General features: G+C 43.8%; 2 protein-coding genes across 6 annotated transcripts in view; one reads left to right on the top strand and one right to left on the bottom strand.

Annotated features, from left to right (window-relative positions):
* Positions 1-4956, bottom strand: part of CLEC16A (C-type lectin domain containing 16A) — a 57606-nt gene extending 52650 nt beyond the window's left edge. For 3 of the 5 annotated variants that reach the window (XM_058849527.1, XM_058849531.1, XM_058849532.1), the window contains exons 1-2: positions 4769-4898; positions 4203-4380 (exon numbers count right to left, since the gene is read on the bottom strand). In XM_058849527.1, the coding sequence (XP_058705510.1) occupies positions 4203-4378 (176 nt within the window). In that variant the 5' untranslated portion in view covers positions 4379-4380; positions 4769-4898. Of the gene's footprint in view, positions 1-4202; positions 4381-4768 lie in introns of all 5 variants that reach the window. The other 2 variants (XM_058849530.1, XM_058849534.1) reach the window with 1 other exon arrangement.
* A 937-nt stretch (positions 4957-5893) lies between these two features.
* Positions 5894-14511, top strand: DEXI (Dexi homolog). The gene is made up of 2 exons (XM_058849882.1): positions 5894-6887; positions 13857-14511. The coding sequence occupies exon 1, from the start codon at positions 6360-6362 to the stop codon at positions 6639-6641; it is 282 nt and encodes a 93-aa protein (XP_058705865.1). The 5' UTR covers positions 5894-6359; the 3' UTR covers positions 6642-6887; positions 13857-14511.
* Positions 14512-16216: the final 1705 nt, after the last annotated feature.

Below are 16216 nucleotides of genomic sequence, written 5' to 3'. Positions count from 1 at the left end.
TGTTCCAACTACTTATCAGACTTGCAAAGACAAGACACTACCTAGTTTCAGAACCTTTTGCTTGAACTGAAAAAACCTCCCCCAAACAAACAAGAACTTTGATCATATTTACAGTTTACTTAAAATCTGTCAAATTTGGCTTTGGGAGTCTTCTTAAACCACTGAGCTGGGCAGAGTTCCAAAAGACTTGCTGCAAGACACAGTCTGCCCTCACCAGCCATGAGAGAACAGGTGCTATTTCAGAGAAGCTGATAAAATGCTCTGTGCTGTCATGGTAAAACACTGTGTGCTTGCTGGTCTTGATATTACTTAACCATCAAACAACAATTCTGATATGTTGAGTACTGCACAAAGACACAAGAGATAAACAGCCCTCAGAAGTTCACAGCTTTAACAAACTTGATATACCAAATAAATGCTCCCTTCCCTCATCCCCTAATCAGCAATGAGACAAAGCCTGCACCACATTACCAAAGCCATTTTAATATTATATATATCACCAGACAGCAAAAAGAAGGAAAAAGGGAATAGGTGGCAGGGGGGGACAGGAAGAGGTGGAACAGTGCTTTCTTAATCTTTCTCTTCAGTAAAAAAAAAAAAAATTGTCTCCCCCTTCATGGTGGTTTTTTTCCCCTTCATAAATCAACACTCATTTTCAAATCCAAAACAGTCACTGATCACACTGAAACCACTCTAGGAAAAGCTGATCCTCAGCTGTGTCCTACAGTCACAACTGCCTGGTCATGTGCTGTACCATAATAATCATTAAACAGCAAGTCAGAGAGCACCTGGAAATCCTCTTCCACTAATCTGAGGATCACAGTTCAAGATTCCTTCTGTGGACACTGACAATGGGACGGCTCACAGTGAAGATGTGAGAGCTTAAGGCTGACCACCTGTGAGAATTCCCAGCAGTTCTAAAACAGCACATGGCACACAGGCCCTGGAAAAACTTGTCATTAGGGCACTATGTGCATTATCAGGACAGTGAATCTAAAGACAGCACAAACTCAGTCCCTGCTCTGCGAATTAACAGAGCAGAGATAATTTTAAGCGATAGCAATTAGATCACTTCATTACACAATAATTTGAACAACTTCCTGAGACAGTTAGTAATTAATATTATACTGCTTCACATATTTTAGCCTATTTATTTGAAGTCACATAGAAATTATTGCATCTGTGAACATGTATTTCTCATTAATAAGTTACATTATACAAACTCAGAATTAAAGTTTACTCCAACAGTAGAATTTTGGGTACGGGATGCAGTGGGAAGAATAACAAGCTATTATCTCATTTGGGAGCCTGTGGAATATAGACCATTACAAACACAAAAAGCACTTAACAGTCAGGAATACATGATCTCCAAATTTATTTACTTAGTAGCAGCATTACTGAAAAATTCCTTAATTTGCTAAGGCACTGATGCACTTAGAGGAAACCTGGAGTTCACCTTCAAGCTATTCCTTTTTATTTATTTATCCTATTTGCTTGAAAAGTAACAAAAAAGCATACACATACTTGTTTCTCTTTACAGACACATGAAATACCATATTATGAGAACATGAAGTATCACATAAACTTAGTATTTTTTGTACTTAGATAAATCCTTAAAGGCTGTCTCTAAATGCAGAGGGATCAAGTTTGTGTCTCTAAACACAAAACTATCAAAGAGGAGACTTTTGTCATCTCTGTATCTGAAGACTGGGTTCAAACAAAAACACATCATGCAGGAAGTGTCAAAGCACCCAATACCATCAAAATCAGTAGGAGATGTTGCCAGCAATTTAACAAACCAAACAAAATTCTGAACATTTTTCTGGTTAGAACCCATGCTCAAAGGAGTAACATAGTATTGTAAGTGCATATTAATGACTTTCCTACTTATTACTTACAAAAATACACTAAAACAGGTAAGAGTTTAGAAGTCAAGCACTCAAATTTTAAAAGTCCAGACTTGACCATAACAGGCTTGCTTCTTCACTCTGCCTGTAATCAGGTAATTGCATATTGTTCTCACAGAGGAAACCCGATGCATAGCAAGGACAGTGCCTCAGGAAATGAATCACGCATGAAAAAGACTTCAAGCACCTTCAACCTTTATGGACACTGCATCTGACCAAGGCATGGGAAATGTTCAGCACCCAGCTTTAATGGCACTGGCACCTTTTGTGCAATCACAATGCAATTAAAATAGCAAGTGCAGAAGCAACAATAGGAAATGTGCTTGACAGTAACAGGGCTATGTAAATACCATAGAAAAGTAGGGGGGAAAATCTTCGAAAGACTTTAAAAGACTTGGAAACAAAGACACACAAAAATACCAAGTTCCCTGAGAAGCATCCAGGCATCGAGTAGCACTGTTTCATCCTTCTCTAGATTGCATTTCAGAAGTTGGATTAAAATTTAACTGTTTTCACTAGATCAAGAGACTGTATAAAAATACTTCATAAAAACAGCCTCACAGTTTTCCTTCAGCCAGTCCATTCTCTGGCATGTTTGCAGAAAGACTGAATAATAAAATTTCAAAAGTAAGCCTCAAATAAACTGCATTAAAGCTAATGGGAAAGATCCAACATTTACTGAGAAAAAGCAATAACACTGCTGCTATCACTAAGCATGTGCATCATTTACAATTTAGACTAAACTCTACCTTATTCAAGTTTAAAAATAAAAATATTCCCACAAGGTTAACCCAGACTGATTTCACCCCTGTAACATAGTATAATATACCTTTCACAGGCTGAGCTAACCTGTAATAGCAAGGCAGGTGTGTTGTATTCAGGTCCTTCATATGGAACACAAAATGGGGCTTTGCGTCAAGAGGATGAGAAGGTAAACAGCTTATCAAGTGAGCTTACTGAGACTTTCTTTCATGACCCCAAAACAAAGGGTCTCTGCCCTTTTTCCTTCTGTTACTTTACCCACTTCAACACTTGGAAAACACCTAAATTTCACCTTTCCTGTTGGCATCTAGCTAGAAGCTGAAATTCACGCAGTCTGGATAAACAAACACTTAAAATATACATAGTCTAAACAGACCAAAGGTCTCATCTGTCCTTTACATATGACCATTTCAGATTCATTCAGAAATCACATGTAAAAAAAGCAAACAGACCAAAGCACATACTTTAGTAGATAATTATATACTTCAATTCTCAGATAACAATTCTAGCTCAAGCCACAACATTTACAGCCCAATTCCCTTTCGCTACAAATGAGGCAGGGTGTAATTTTTCTATTCTCTGTGGCCCCAACAGAACATATGGACACATTTTTCTTGCCTGAAAGTAAGTCTCAAGTCTCCCTCTCACCAGCCTTTTTTTCTTTTCTCCTAAACTTAAATTCAGTTTCATCAAATTTCATCATGCATCAGCATTCTTGCTCTATCTGCAAGTCAAATATCAAAGCCAGACAGAGCCAAAGCTCCACTAATGCTTAGTTTAGCTCCAGTAATGCTGAGTAGCACACACTAACTACTCCTTGTATGTTCAATAGAACATTCCTATGTTTACATCTGAGCATGACTTTTCCCTTTTTTCCTGTAAAGCCAGACTACAGTGACTTACTAGTCTGACCTACAACACTTTCAAAATTACTTCTGCAATGCTACTGCCTCATTAGTTTTGTATTCATGGACTTGCTTTCTGTGTCTTTGGTAAAAAGCATTGCATTTCAGTTAGCCTTGCTAATTTTGAACATTTTTCCAGTTTAGAGACAAGGACCGGATCCCACAAATGATCTTGATACAGCAACTGCAAGATGCAAATCTTGTACAGGGCATTCTGTTACTGTCAGAACCCGTTCACGTACTCCTTGTAAGATGACTGAAAACTACCAGGTACTTTTTCTCAATGAGCTACGTATTCACACTGATTTAATTTAGAAAGTGCTTCGTCTCTTAATGACCTCCTTTCCTCGTTCAGTACAAAGAGAAGCTATCAAGGTGGCTCTCATTTTTCCTGCAAAAGCAGAACACTTAAAATGGAACAAAGAAATTAATTTTTTTATCCCTTGCCACCCTTCCAACTCTCCAGTGGCAGAGCTAAGAAAAAACTATTCCACCCTCTGCAGCCAGCAGTAACACACGGCTGCGAGGCTCCGGAGGCACAGGTTATAGTTCCCAAGCTCAAAGCTTCCCTTCTGCAGCAGCTGCTGCGTCCTGCAGCCCAGGGCACATCCCGAGTGCCGTGACTCACCGCTGGCTACCGACATCCCCACACACCCTGGAGCTGCACTGCTCACACACAGGCACCAGCCCCTCGCCTCCCCGCCTCAGCCACCACCAGGAAACAAAGTTCTCCCTCACGAGGAATGTAGTATTTCTTGTATTTATCACGCCTCGCACTCTATTCCACCGAAGACTCTGTGGCATTACTAAAAACAAAACAAACACGTATGGTAGCCCAGAGCGTAACATTACGTGACGAACTGCGTCTGCCCTGAAGACCTTCTGGGACGGAGAGGCCGGTTTCCGTGAGGGAGACACCAGACCACAGAGCCTCCGCCACCAGGGATTGCTCCGGGCGCTTTCCTCTCGGGAGAACTGCGGCAAAACGCCCCGGCGAGGGCAGCGAGCGCCGGGGAAGCGTCGCCCGCCGAGCCGCCCCCTCCTCTCCCGACCTCGCAGCCGTCTCTGAGGGAAACCTGCCCCAAGCAGCGCCGCGGACGGACCCGGCCGCAACCGCCCCCTCCGAGCCCCCTCACAGCCCCGCCACCCTCCGCCCTCACCGCCGCCCCGAGCCCGCGGCCGCCCCCCGCTCACTTGAGGTGGTCCAAGGAGTGGATGCTGCGGGCGGCCTTCCCGTGCCCGCCGCCCACCCAGCTGCGGGAGCGGCCGAACATGCTGGCGGCGGAAGGCTGCTCCGGTCCGCGGGCCCTACGGCCTCATAGCCCCGCGGGGCGGGCGGGGACCGGCGCGGAGCCTCGGCGGCGGCACGGAGACACAAAGCGCATGCGCGGCCAGGGCACGCCGGAAAGCGCCGGCCCGACCCCGCCCCTGGCCCCGTCCCCGGCCTGCGAGTCCCAGGGAACACCGCGCGGGGCGGGGCCAAGCCCTCACACGGGAGGGGCGGGGCGGGGCCTGTGCCGGGCATGCTTTCGGGGCTGCTCGCTTAGAACAACATAGGGGAGTAAACGTAGCCCGAATCAGAAAAAAAAAAAACCACGAAATGTGAGTGTACCTCCTAAATACGTTGTAATTTGAGGTAAAATTTGGTCCGTGACATTGCTTGTTCGGCTTCCATAACCCAAACGAAGCTGTTCTGTGGGGTCAGCTGTGCGGCAAGATGCAGTGTCAGAAATTCAGCTGCTGACATTCCCCTTGCTGAGGTTTATCCAATAAGGATTTTGAATAGGCTTAAAAATTAAGAACAGAGAGAAAGGGACCCATGACTGTCTTGACCTAGTTTGGGATTTTTAGTTTTTGCTTTATCCAGAGAAATAAAGTAAATCTATGTAAAAGCTGAAGTTTTGTCAGCCAGTATCAAAAATGCACCGAGTTTAAAATCCCGCCTTCGGTTATATTTTGGTATAGGTAAAGCCTTGGTCAGCAAAGAAACACCTGCACCGCACCCGAGAGGGCCCGCAGTGCTGCTACAGGAGGGCCTCGGTCACAGCGGAGGTCGTGAAACAACTTCCAGCGGCGAAGGCACAGCCCAGACCTGCCCGCGCTACCGCGCTCCGCAGGCTCCGGGCTGCGGCAGAGCTCGGGCAGGCAGGAGCGCGCAGGCGAGGGTAGCGCAGCGCAAGCCGCCCCCTGTCCCCTGCAGCCCCCGAGCAGCCGCAGCGGGACCCGAATGCCGGCACCGCGGCCGCCCCGCGCCAGCAGCAGCGCGGCGCTCGTAAACAACGGCGGCGTGCGGCGGGTCAGGCGCGGGGCGGGGAGCGAGGGGCGGGCGGGCGGCACGGTCCTGCTGCGCAGGCCGGCCTCGCTGGCAGGTGCTCCGTGCCGACCTCCCAACGCGCCTGCAGGCTCCTTCCGCAAAGTTTGCGGGCGGGAGGAGGAGGAGGAGGAGGGAGCCGCGGTGGGACTGCAGTAGCCGGGCTGGAGATGCCGCTGATCAGCCTCCTGCCAGCGGCGGGGCTGCGGCAGCGCCGCTGAACCCGCGCTGGCTGCCCGCCCGCCGGGGCGCCTCTTCCTCCGGGGACTGAAGGGACCGAGCAGGCCGCTCCGCTCTCCTGGGGGGCTCGCCTCTTCCCGGGGTCCGGATTCGGCTCCTTAGGGACTCTGCCCTTTGCTGCCACCGGGGCTGCGGCGTGTAGTCCTGCCCCGCTCCCAGCTCCGCCGCTGCCGTCCGCCCCCCGCGCCGGCCGGGCGGGTCGGTGCCCGCTGCCCCCGCAGCCCCCACGGCTGCATGACCGCCGCGGTCTCCGCACGTCTGGATTCGGTGGAGTCCTGGGCCTTCCATGCGCTGCTGGTGCTGCCCTATATGTTTTACGTGGGCTTGTTCTTTGTCAACGTGCTGATCCTGTACTATGCCTTCCTGATGGAGTACATCGTCCTCAATGTGGGCATCGTTTTCCTGCCCGAGGATATGGACCAGGCTCTGGTGGATCTGGGGATGCTCTCTGACCCTGGCTCCGTGCTCTACGAGACGGACAGCGAGCTGGATGTCTTTGACGGGTACTTGGAGTGACGGCCCAGGGCGCTCCGAAACGACTGAGCTCTGCCGCCGCCTGGCCCGGGGCAGGGGCCCGCCGTGCCCGCATGGCCGCAGCTCCGGGAGCCCCGCGGCCCCGGAGTGCCCTCGCTGCGTCGCGGCTCCTTCTGCGCATCTTCCCTTCCAAATGACACACTCCCCGCTGGTGCAGGGGCCACAGGGACAGCCGGGACCCGCTGCCACCGGGCAGGCCCGCAGAGACGCAGAGGGCTCCCAAGGGAAGTAAGTGATTTCTGAGTGTCCGGCCGGGCACGGCGCTCCCGGGGCAGCGGGCACAGCGTCGGGGACACGCTCCGCCGCAGCTCCCGGCACGGGCGAGCGCTGCGGGCAGAGGGCCGGGGCCACCCCCGGCGCTTCCCCCGCCCGGCAGCGCCCGGGGAGCGGCGGGGCCCCGCTCCGTGTCCCCTGCGCGGCGGGGACAGCGTCCCTCTCCCTCGGGACTCATCCTCCGAGCCATTGCAGCTATGTTGCTGGGGGCTGCCTGTACAGCCGGGCAGCAACTTTGCTGATCCGGTCCTGAAAGCAGCCCTGAATCGAAACGAGCATCCTGGTTAATATTTATTACAATTCAGAGACCTTCCTCGAGTCAGAAATACATCTTAGTTTGTTGCCCTTTAAAACCACTCTCTTGGATAATGACAAATTAACCAGCTCACCATCTTCCCATTTTAATTGTAGGACGAAGGTTTGCTTGATCAGTTTCTGGCTTTTTTGTAGGTTTTTTTTTGTTTTGCTTTGTTGTTTTTTTTTTTTTTTTGTAGTTTTGAGTGACTCTAAAACTCTGGAAATGTAAGGACTTAGCATTTTAAAACACTGAAATGCATTCGGGAAGAAAAATCACTATTTTTAGCTAGGACTTTCTGTGCCAAAAGTATGTTAATGAAAACATTCACAGTTTGAATTAAAATGTGTTAGCAAATCTGCCAGCAGATTTTTTAGCAAAATATTGTCTGTAAATCTGAAGACCAGTTCAGAATATCTTTATTTTTCTGTTTGAAATGATGGACATAGGAAATTCACTTACATTGTTACAAGTATAAACTCGGTGACCACGCTATACAAACACCAGTTAATATCAAACTATTTTAAGCAGTCTTCTAATTTAACAAACCCAAACAAACATTTCCTGTAGTTCTGTCCTTCATATAGGTTAAAATTATCTCCTGAATATTTCTAGTCAGATTCTGTGTAAAGCAGTATTAGCTGATTTTGGTCAATAGTTTAGAATGAAAAATTGGACATTTTTGGGTATTGGAGTAACATTGATTGCACAAACTGCTGAACAAGGCTTGCTCAAAGGCACATGGGAGCCTAACAAGGGAGTGAACAGATTTTGTTGCTACTGAAGAAATCTCTATGCATATAGTCACTGCAGATGGAAGTGTCTATGCCAGCATTTGGTGGTCCATCCCAAGCAACTGGATTAGAATCACTTCTAGAATAGAAAGTGTGGAGCAATCCTCCCCACAAAACACCATTGACTGCTTTTGTGGTTGTCTCCTTTTTCAGATGGAGAAATAATACACATGCTCTGTATTCCAGGAAAGAAATTCCTAAAAATGAATGGTAATTTAAGCAAAATCTTTGGTGCTAAAAACCATATCCATTTTCTTCCCCAAAGTATCTTTCCTCAAATTCCAAATCTTATGGCTCCAATGCCATTTAGTAGAGGGATTAAAAATACTTTCTTAAAATCACTTTTTTCCGTCTAGAATTTGTCTTGATGAGTTGTGTCTAGTTTTCAGGAAGACCTAAGGAGAGCGCCAGACACAATTTTCCCCTGTGGGTTTTTCCTACTATATGAATATATAATTTGATATGAGCACAGTTCTGTTCAGTGTAGATTAATGGGATTCTTAAAATTTACCTTCATATTAATGAGATAAGCTCATAAGCTCTGGAAACTTCTTGATATTCTAACTATAAAACCCTCCATGTCTTTCATATGCAGAAATCAAAATGCAGAAGTTTTCTCAAAGCTCAGAAGTAAGGCTCGGTCTATATCCACCAAGAGCTAATGGAATTCTGCACAGGTACCAGCTCCAGTCTCGATCTTTCATTTGGAAGCTGTCATGATAGATGGTGTTTTCCGCTGAGAATCAAATCACAAATCCCAAAAGTTAGATCAATTCTTAGGGAGCAAAAAATTTACTGTGTTTCATCTACTTCTGTATTTAATTATACTTACAGACTTAGCAACCAGGCCACAAATTGCATAATTATTTAGCTACCAGGCAAAGACACAGTGTTATCCCCATGACAAGGGATTTGAGTTAATATCCTGGTTCCAGGTTTCTTCAGTGTTCTGTGCCATTCCTCACCAGTTCCGTAGTAGCAAAGCAGGGAGAAGAGGGTCCTGATTTGGAGCTGTGTTTTCTGCTTTGGGAGCAGCAGTAAGGCCCTGAAAGGGAGGATTTAAATTCTTGTGGTGCCTTGCCTGCAGTGACCCGAGTTTGTGTGAGTGTTAACCCCTGCTCTCCTGGCCTGGGAAGGTTTCCCACCTGCCCTGTTCCCTTGCATCCAGAAGTGCTGAAGATTCACAAGACACTGCAGGAAGAATGGGTCTGTTTTGCCAGCAGTGATGAAAAATACATAGGCCTACTCTTTGCATTAAAGAGCAGCACATTTTTCATGTGACTCACCAGTGATTTCTGAGAACACCCAAAGAGCTATGATTAGCCTGAGCCAAAACCTTGCAGCGTCCTCCGTGCCTGGGAGAGCGGTGCCTCGCACCCTGGGTGAGTGACGTGTGACAGGAAAACAGAGGGGGCAAATCCCAGGAGGCCTTTCTGCAGTATGTGGAAAGGCTAATTTAGATGTAAAAATAAGAGAACACGTGGATCAGAACAGCTCTGTGCTCTCTGGCAGCAAACCCCTCACTTGAATAAACTCAATAGAAGCAAAATGATGTCCAAGTGTCTGAGCATAATTAATTGGTGGCAGAGATTGAAGTCAGACAGATAAGTTAGCAGCTGGAAAATGTTTCCTGGCCTATTCAAATGAAGAAATTAATCTGTGTAAACTGAACAGAATTGAACTCGTTCATGTCATCTGCTGTTTTCATGTGAGTGTGCCAGGTTATTTTTACTATATTTGAAGCCCCTTGGAACAAGGTCATATGACTGCTCTCATACTTTCATAAAATCAGATATCACTCATCAGAAAGTACTCCTATCAGAAAGAAAATGGGCAAAAGTAATCAATAATGAAAATTGAATAAGCAAGATTGAATTTATGTAATCTTGCAGTACATGCTTTACCTGTATTTAATAAGATGAATTATGAATATCTTCAGTGAGCAAAATCCAGCACTCAGAAAGCTGTGACTCAGCACTTCAGATGAATGCCAGCATCTAAATTTTGAATCAAAAAAAAATAAATAGCTTAACTCCCCAGCTTATCAATATAGTGCCAGTTAGAACTGCAGGCTCAGTGTCTATGAGACAGCCACCCACTGTGCCTGTGTTCTGAAGCAGAGATGTCCTGCAAAGGACAGAAGAATGATGTCACTAGCACTGTCAGGATACATTTAAATGTATCTGAATCCACTTCCTGACTTTTTTCTTTTCAGACTTTAAATACTAAAAATAATGAGCAGAGTAGTTTGTTACTTAATTTACCTTGCCATTTTCTACTATTTTCCCCCTTTTTGTAGAGATCACCAAGGTGATTTGTTGACTCCATGATATAGGTCAGTTGGCTGTGTTATGAGTTACAGTAGCAACAGGATTAAGTGCAATTGTTATGGTTTTTAGAACTGTGTTTTGAATTTTTAGATGTTATTAAAAGTAATAGAAATCCAGTGTTCAAACTCACGTGACAGCTCTGCTTTAAAGAAACATGTACTTAACAGGAATTCCATTCTAGATGGAAGGAAGACAAAATCATGGTTAACTATTCAGCTGTCCATACAGACTCATTAACCACAGCCATGGACAGTTCTAAGTGATTTTCTACCAAATGCATTTATTTATATAATGTCAAGAGAGTAAGCAGATTTTTCAAAAACTTTTTCAAGTGGTGCTGTTAATAATGTTAATAATAAATGAGGCACAGAAATTAGAGAGATGTTCAATTTTTGATATAGTTTAGGCCTGAGTATTGCATGTGTTAAAAGTCTCAGTCACAAGTAACTTTAAAGGATCATTTAAAAGTATGTGCATGTGTTAAAAGTCTGTGGTTCTTTCCTATAAAAATCAAGCTTTCTGTAATAAACTTGCTTCAATAGGAGGCAATAGCCAATTACCACTTTAAAGCTGTCAAAGGAATTAAGAAATGAATCTAATTTAATTCTTCATGTTTGTTTCTTCAAGGAGGGACAAAGTGACACTATAGTTCAGCTAATAACTATCCATCCTAAAATAGAAGAAAAGAATAATTTGTTTAGAGACATTTAGTCTCTAACTCTTTGCATTTGTCCCCTCATAACGATCCTAGCTTATAAGGAGTACAACTATCCCTAAGGATTAAATATGCACAAGTTGCTAAATCTTTCCAGTTGTTCAGGGAAACTGTCAGACTGTCTTTCTTTTTGCAGTTGAATTTTATTACTTTGGCTACAGATTTGGAAAGAAAAAATAGCTGAATAGTTTGAATGATGCTCTCTGAAGACACAAGTGTGTGTCTAATATATGTGATAAAAAGGGAAAAGACAAATAGGAGCCATATATGGGAAATAATGTTATAATGGAAAATGATGATGTGCACTGAGTGATGGATTGCTGGGGAAACCCCAGGTCAGTTCACAGACTTAAGGCTAAATACTCTTTTCAGGGCCAGAAAGAAAGACCCAAGGGTTGCTCAGGCAGTAGAGCCCAAATAGGCCACAAGAACTGAAACATTGCTGCAGAAAGTGAGGAAATGGAAAACAGACAGTGTCAGGATGTGAAACAGTCACACCATGTGTCCTTCGCTCCAGCATGCATTGTGAGGAACAGTAACTTCAAAGGCAGAAATAGCAAAGATGTGACTGAGCTGTTAATGCCAGAGTCATACTACAGCCATACTGATCAGTGCTTGCAGGTATGTTCTAAGCTATTGAAAGTCCTAGTTCTGAGACTTAAAAAATACTTTAAAATATTTTCTACCTCTTTATTTTCCAGTTTTCTGAAATTTTTGAAGTTTTCTGTTAAGAAATAGGTTCTCATGAAATTTGAGGGACAGATTTCTAATCTGAAAATTAGAAAGGCAGGATTGAATATCCTGGCCAATTGTGTAATTTACACCCCATTTAATATCTGCCACAACAAATTACAGTCTTGCCCTACAGCAGACTTTGGAACTACCATTAGGCAGCTTTACATTTTGCTTTGGAGGCCCATACATTTTGCTGTGTTATTTTTAAGTCAGCCTAGAATCTGATCTGCAGTGCAGAATACTAACCTCACTGAACGGTCTGCTGTAGACCAGTTTTCAGTTCCACTTGGAAAGCAATCAGATAAACATGAAATGAGTAACCTGGTAGAGCTGCTGTTCCCCCTTTTCATGTCCTCATTTTAAGAGAAAGGATTTTGAGCAGATGTGTTCTGTTAGCAGGTACTGTAGCTGACAGACATTTGACAGAAATGCCTCACTGGACACGAAAGTGCTTCTTGTTTCTGACCTAGTATCTGCAGTAAGTGGCACACAGGAACATGGAAGTGTTGTGATGAGTCAGACCACGATCTTAAAGCCCTGTGTTCCACCTCTGGGAGAACTCATGGCCCTGACCAAAATCTGCAGGCTGCTCTCTGCTTTCCCAAATCCTCAAGGCAGAATTGCAGGATGTTAGAAGGCACATTTCTGCCCAGCCCTTTAGCAAATGTTTTCCAAACCAGCCACCCTTTGCCCACTCTGTGTTATGAAATCCCTCTGGATTTCCTTCCTGTCAGTACAGGATCTGAATACTTGAAAGAGCTTATTTTGTGCAGTCTTGAAAATTTCTCTATTCATCCTCTTCTTTGAGTCAGTAATGGTGATGATTAAAAATTGTTCCCTGGTATACTCTGCTACTGAGTTCTTTCCTACCAAGCTTTATTCTTTGCTTCCAGTCTTTTAATCTGCTTTCAATCCATGAAAGAGTCTTTCCCCCAGTCCTGTCTCAACCTGTTTGCTTTTGGCTTCCTGTAATGCCTTTGTTAATGACACTATTGCTCTGTCTGTCCAAGCTCATGCAGAACGTGTGACCATCAGACTTCATTCTTCATTCAGATCCGTAAAGGGGAAGAAGGGAGGAGCTGTCCATGCAGAGACTTGCTGCACACAACACAGAAATGTCCTGAGCTGCAGGCAGCCAGGGGACCTGCTCGTGGTCTGCTCTACCTCACCTCCTCCTCAACACAGACCCATCCCCCGTCACCCCCTCTCAGAGCTGCACCATTCTATACTATACTAATTAGTCATCTGTAAAATCACAAGACCAGATGAATACTGTCACTAGTGCCCAGCACCTTCATAATCCATAGCTCTGGATCTACTTAAATGAATCTTCTCAGCCTTGTATTTACCCCTGATGATTGTAAAAAATCACCTCCTAATAGCATGGGATGCTTTGACTTTAGATAAACTGGGATAAAGCAATATAACTGTAATTTATTCTTGGCAGTAAGACCAAGAAGTTACCCAAAGTGTTATTTAGCTCTGTAACTACTTACCAGTGGATCCAAAATAGTTGGAACAATGTGACTCTAAAGTAGAAGAGAAATTGACCAAAAGCAGGGACTACATCAAATGTAGTCAATGCTTAATTAACACAATGATCAAAAAAATAAAAATGCTCTAATGAACACTATCTAGTCAAGATAATGTAGCCAGTTCAAACATCAGTTTTAATTAGTAGGTCTAATGATATCAAGTCTGGATAAAATAGGTTATCCCATTGTATGTCACAGCTGGTTTTACTCTGAAGAGCATCCCCTGGTAATTGATATAACTCTCATACCCCTCACACTGGTATCTTTATGGCTCTGTTAAAATTCCCAAGGACTGCTGTGCTCTGACATTAACTGAAACTGTGACATTGATTTCTCTGAATGGTTGTGCAGCTCTTTACTTCTCAAAGAATTATTACCCAGAGTCACAAAAGGATCTGATTTTAATTTTTTTTTTCTAATAAGTCAACGACATGGTGCTGTATGTTGCATACTCAGTGACTTTCCTGTTCATTTTAGGTATGAAGGGTTACTCTGTATTTATGTGTTTTCTTTTAAACAGATTCAGTAAACACCTGAAATGGATTATGACCAGGCTAATGGATCAAGTCCTGGAAAGAAACTATACTCTGAAATGCAGAGATGAAAATAAGGACAAGAGAACAAGAAGAAGAGTTGTCATCAGATCTTGTCAGTTGTGACTTCTCTTCACGGTCTTTGCCTCTTGTGTGTGCACTTACTGCAGTGTTCATGCACCATACTGGGCTTCCATAGGTAATTCTAGGATGGACTATATGAAAAAATAAGATAAACTATGTTCCATTGTAACAGAAAATCAGGATGTTACCCAGATTTGATAAACTTTTGAATGAATACCATGTCACCAAAATGGACACACTCCACATATAGCTTAAGCCAGTTTTACAATCACACGTTGAAAATTCTACCAGCCAGTAGTTCAAAGGCAGTGCTTTCTCAGGGGAAAATATGCAGGAGTGACTGAAGGAGGTTCTGTTCAGGGAGTATTATGGCAAGAACTGTGCTAGTAACATATTTTATTTAAAATGAGAGTTTTGAAATAGATCAGAGAGAGAATTTTATATAAGTCAGGTGGATTCATTATTTAACACAGGATACTTTGCAGATTGTTTAAGCTCACGTTCCTATGTACAGATGTGAAAGCAATACAATAAAGACTGACCTTTTCCATGAAAAATCAAGCAGTTGTGTTGGAGTTGTTCTTCAGTTTGTAAAGAAAATAACTGAAATATGCTTTCAAAGAAATTCCAGTTTTCCTGTGGGTACCTGCAAGTAGTTCCAGATTGCTGAGATGGCCAGCAGGTAGGAAATCCTCATGAACAGCTACTTAAAAAATCAGACCTGAACTGAACCATCAGGCACTGAGGGGGGGAGGGGGGGATGTTATTAGGGCAGGCATTGAACTGGTTTTGTTTTATGGTTACGCTTTTTAGAAAAATCTGATTTTTGTAACTGTGCAATTTTTAAACAGAATTGATGTATCAAGAACATTTTGGATAAAGAATTGAAAACAATTCTGCTGACACTTTCTGCATGATGTCTGTCCTCTACAGTCTGTGTCTGCCATCTGCTCCCAGCGTGGGCTCCCCACTGCAGACAGATGGTGTCAGAAGTCTCTTTTCAGCCAGTATGAGAGAACAGGAGGGTGATGATTTAAATCCCCCATGAAACAATGACAAACTCGTGTATCCTGATACTCCCAGTGTGTTCCACTCAAATACCACATTTTAGCTCCTAGGCAGTAGAAATGAGCTCCCAGTTCCCAAAATTCTGTGGTCCAAATACAATTTTCAGCTGCTTCTGCAAGAGGAGAAGCACTGACACCAAACCAAGTAGCATTTCTTCAAGATAGGTTTCATCAGGTGCAGTTCAGGACCTTTAAACACTCACAAGTGTTTTGTTGCACACAATCCCAGGACCGCAATTCAGGAATGAAGTCATTTAGGGCACATTATTCTAATATGTAAAGATACATTTAGGGAAGGCAAATCCCCATTTAGGTACCTATAGAAAGAATAACCAGTTTTAGAAATGTGTCAAGCTTGTGTTCATGTGCCCATTTGCTACTAACACAGTTAAAGCTGAATTTTGCTACTGCAGGGGGCATTCCTGCTACCTCTATAATTACTAATTCATTGTGTTCACAGAGATGGCTTCACTAGTTTTGCAGGGTCCCATTTATGCCTTTTTAAGAACCTGGTTCAGTTTGTCACTATTGGTACTTGGTGCAGTACCTAGGAGTTTGTAATAAATTCTCTGCAGTGGGTTTGTGCCACACAGTCAATAAAACAATACAAATTTCCCCAAGTCATTCACTTTGGAGATTCTGAATCTTAGATCAAGATTTCTGACTTCTCAGAACAGCTCAGCTTCATGCATTTAAAGGTTGGGGAGGGTGTTACAGGCTCTGACTACCATGATAACACAATCCTTGGCATTTTAGCAAGGCTTCTTTGACAACAAAAAGATGGACATAAAGAGAGCGGCATTTTTCTCATCCTAAAAGGTGTTTTAGAACAGAGTTTTGATCACAACAGCTTCTTAGAGAGTAGCTAGTGAATTCAGTTTCTATACACAAGGCACTCATTTGACAAAAGTATTTTGAGGAGCTTGATGGCATAAGAATATCCAGACTTTGAATGTGGATTAATTTTAGAACTTCTAACTGCAAAGATCTAGAAAGGATGAAAACCCCATTTTGCTTTTATTAGCAAGGTGGCCTCAGTCAACACATTTGTTTCTCCTGATCCTGAACTTAGTCTGTCATTTGGCATTGCAAGAACTTGTTCCTGTTAAGAAAGAATTATTTCTCAATTTCCAGCCCACTGAACTGTTCAGTGCCAGCAGGACCATCCTGTCTCCCTCACACACAGTGCTTCCCAT

The sequence above is a fragment of the Poecile atricapillus genome, chromosome 14, assembly GCF_030490865.1.
Source record: "Poecile atricapillus isolate bPoeAtr1 chromosome 14, bPoeAtr1.hap1, whole genome shotgun sequence".
Lineage (NCBI taxonomy): Eukaryota > Metazoa > Chordata > Aves > Passeriformes > Paridae > Poecile > Poecile atricapillus.
Note: the sequence above shows the minus strand (reverse complement) of the source record. Positions and strands in the feature narration are given on the sequence as shown.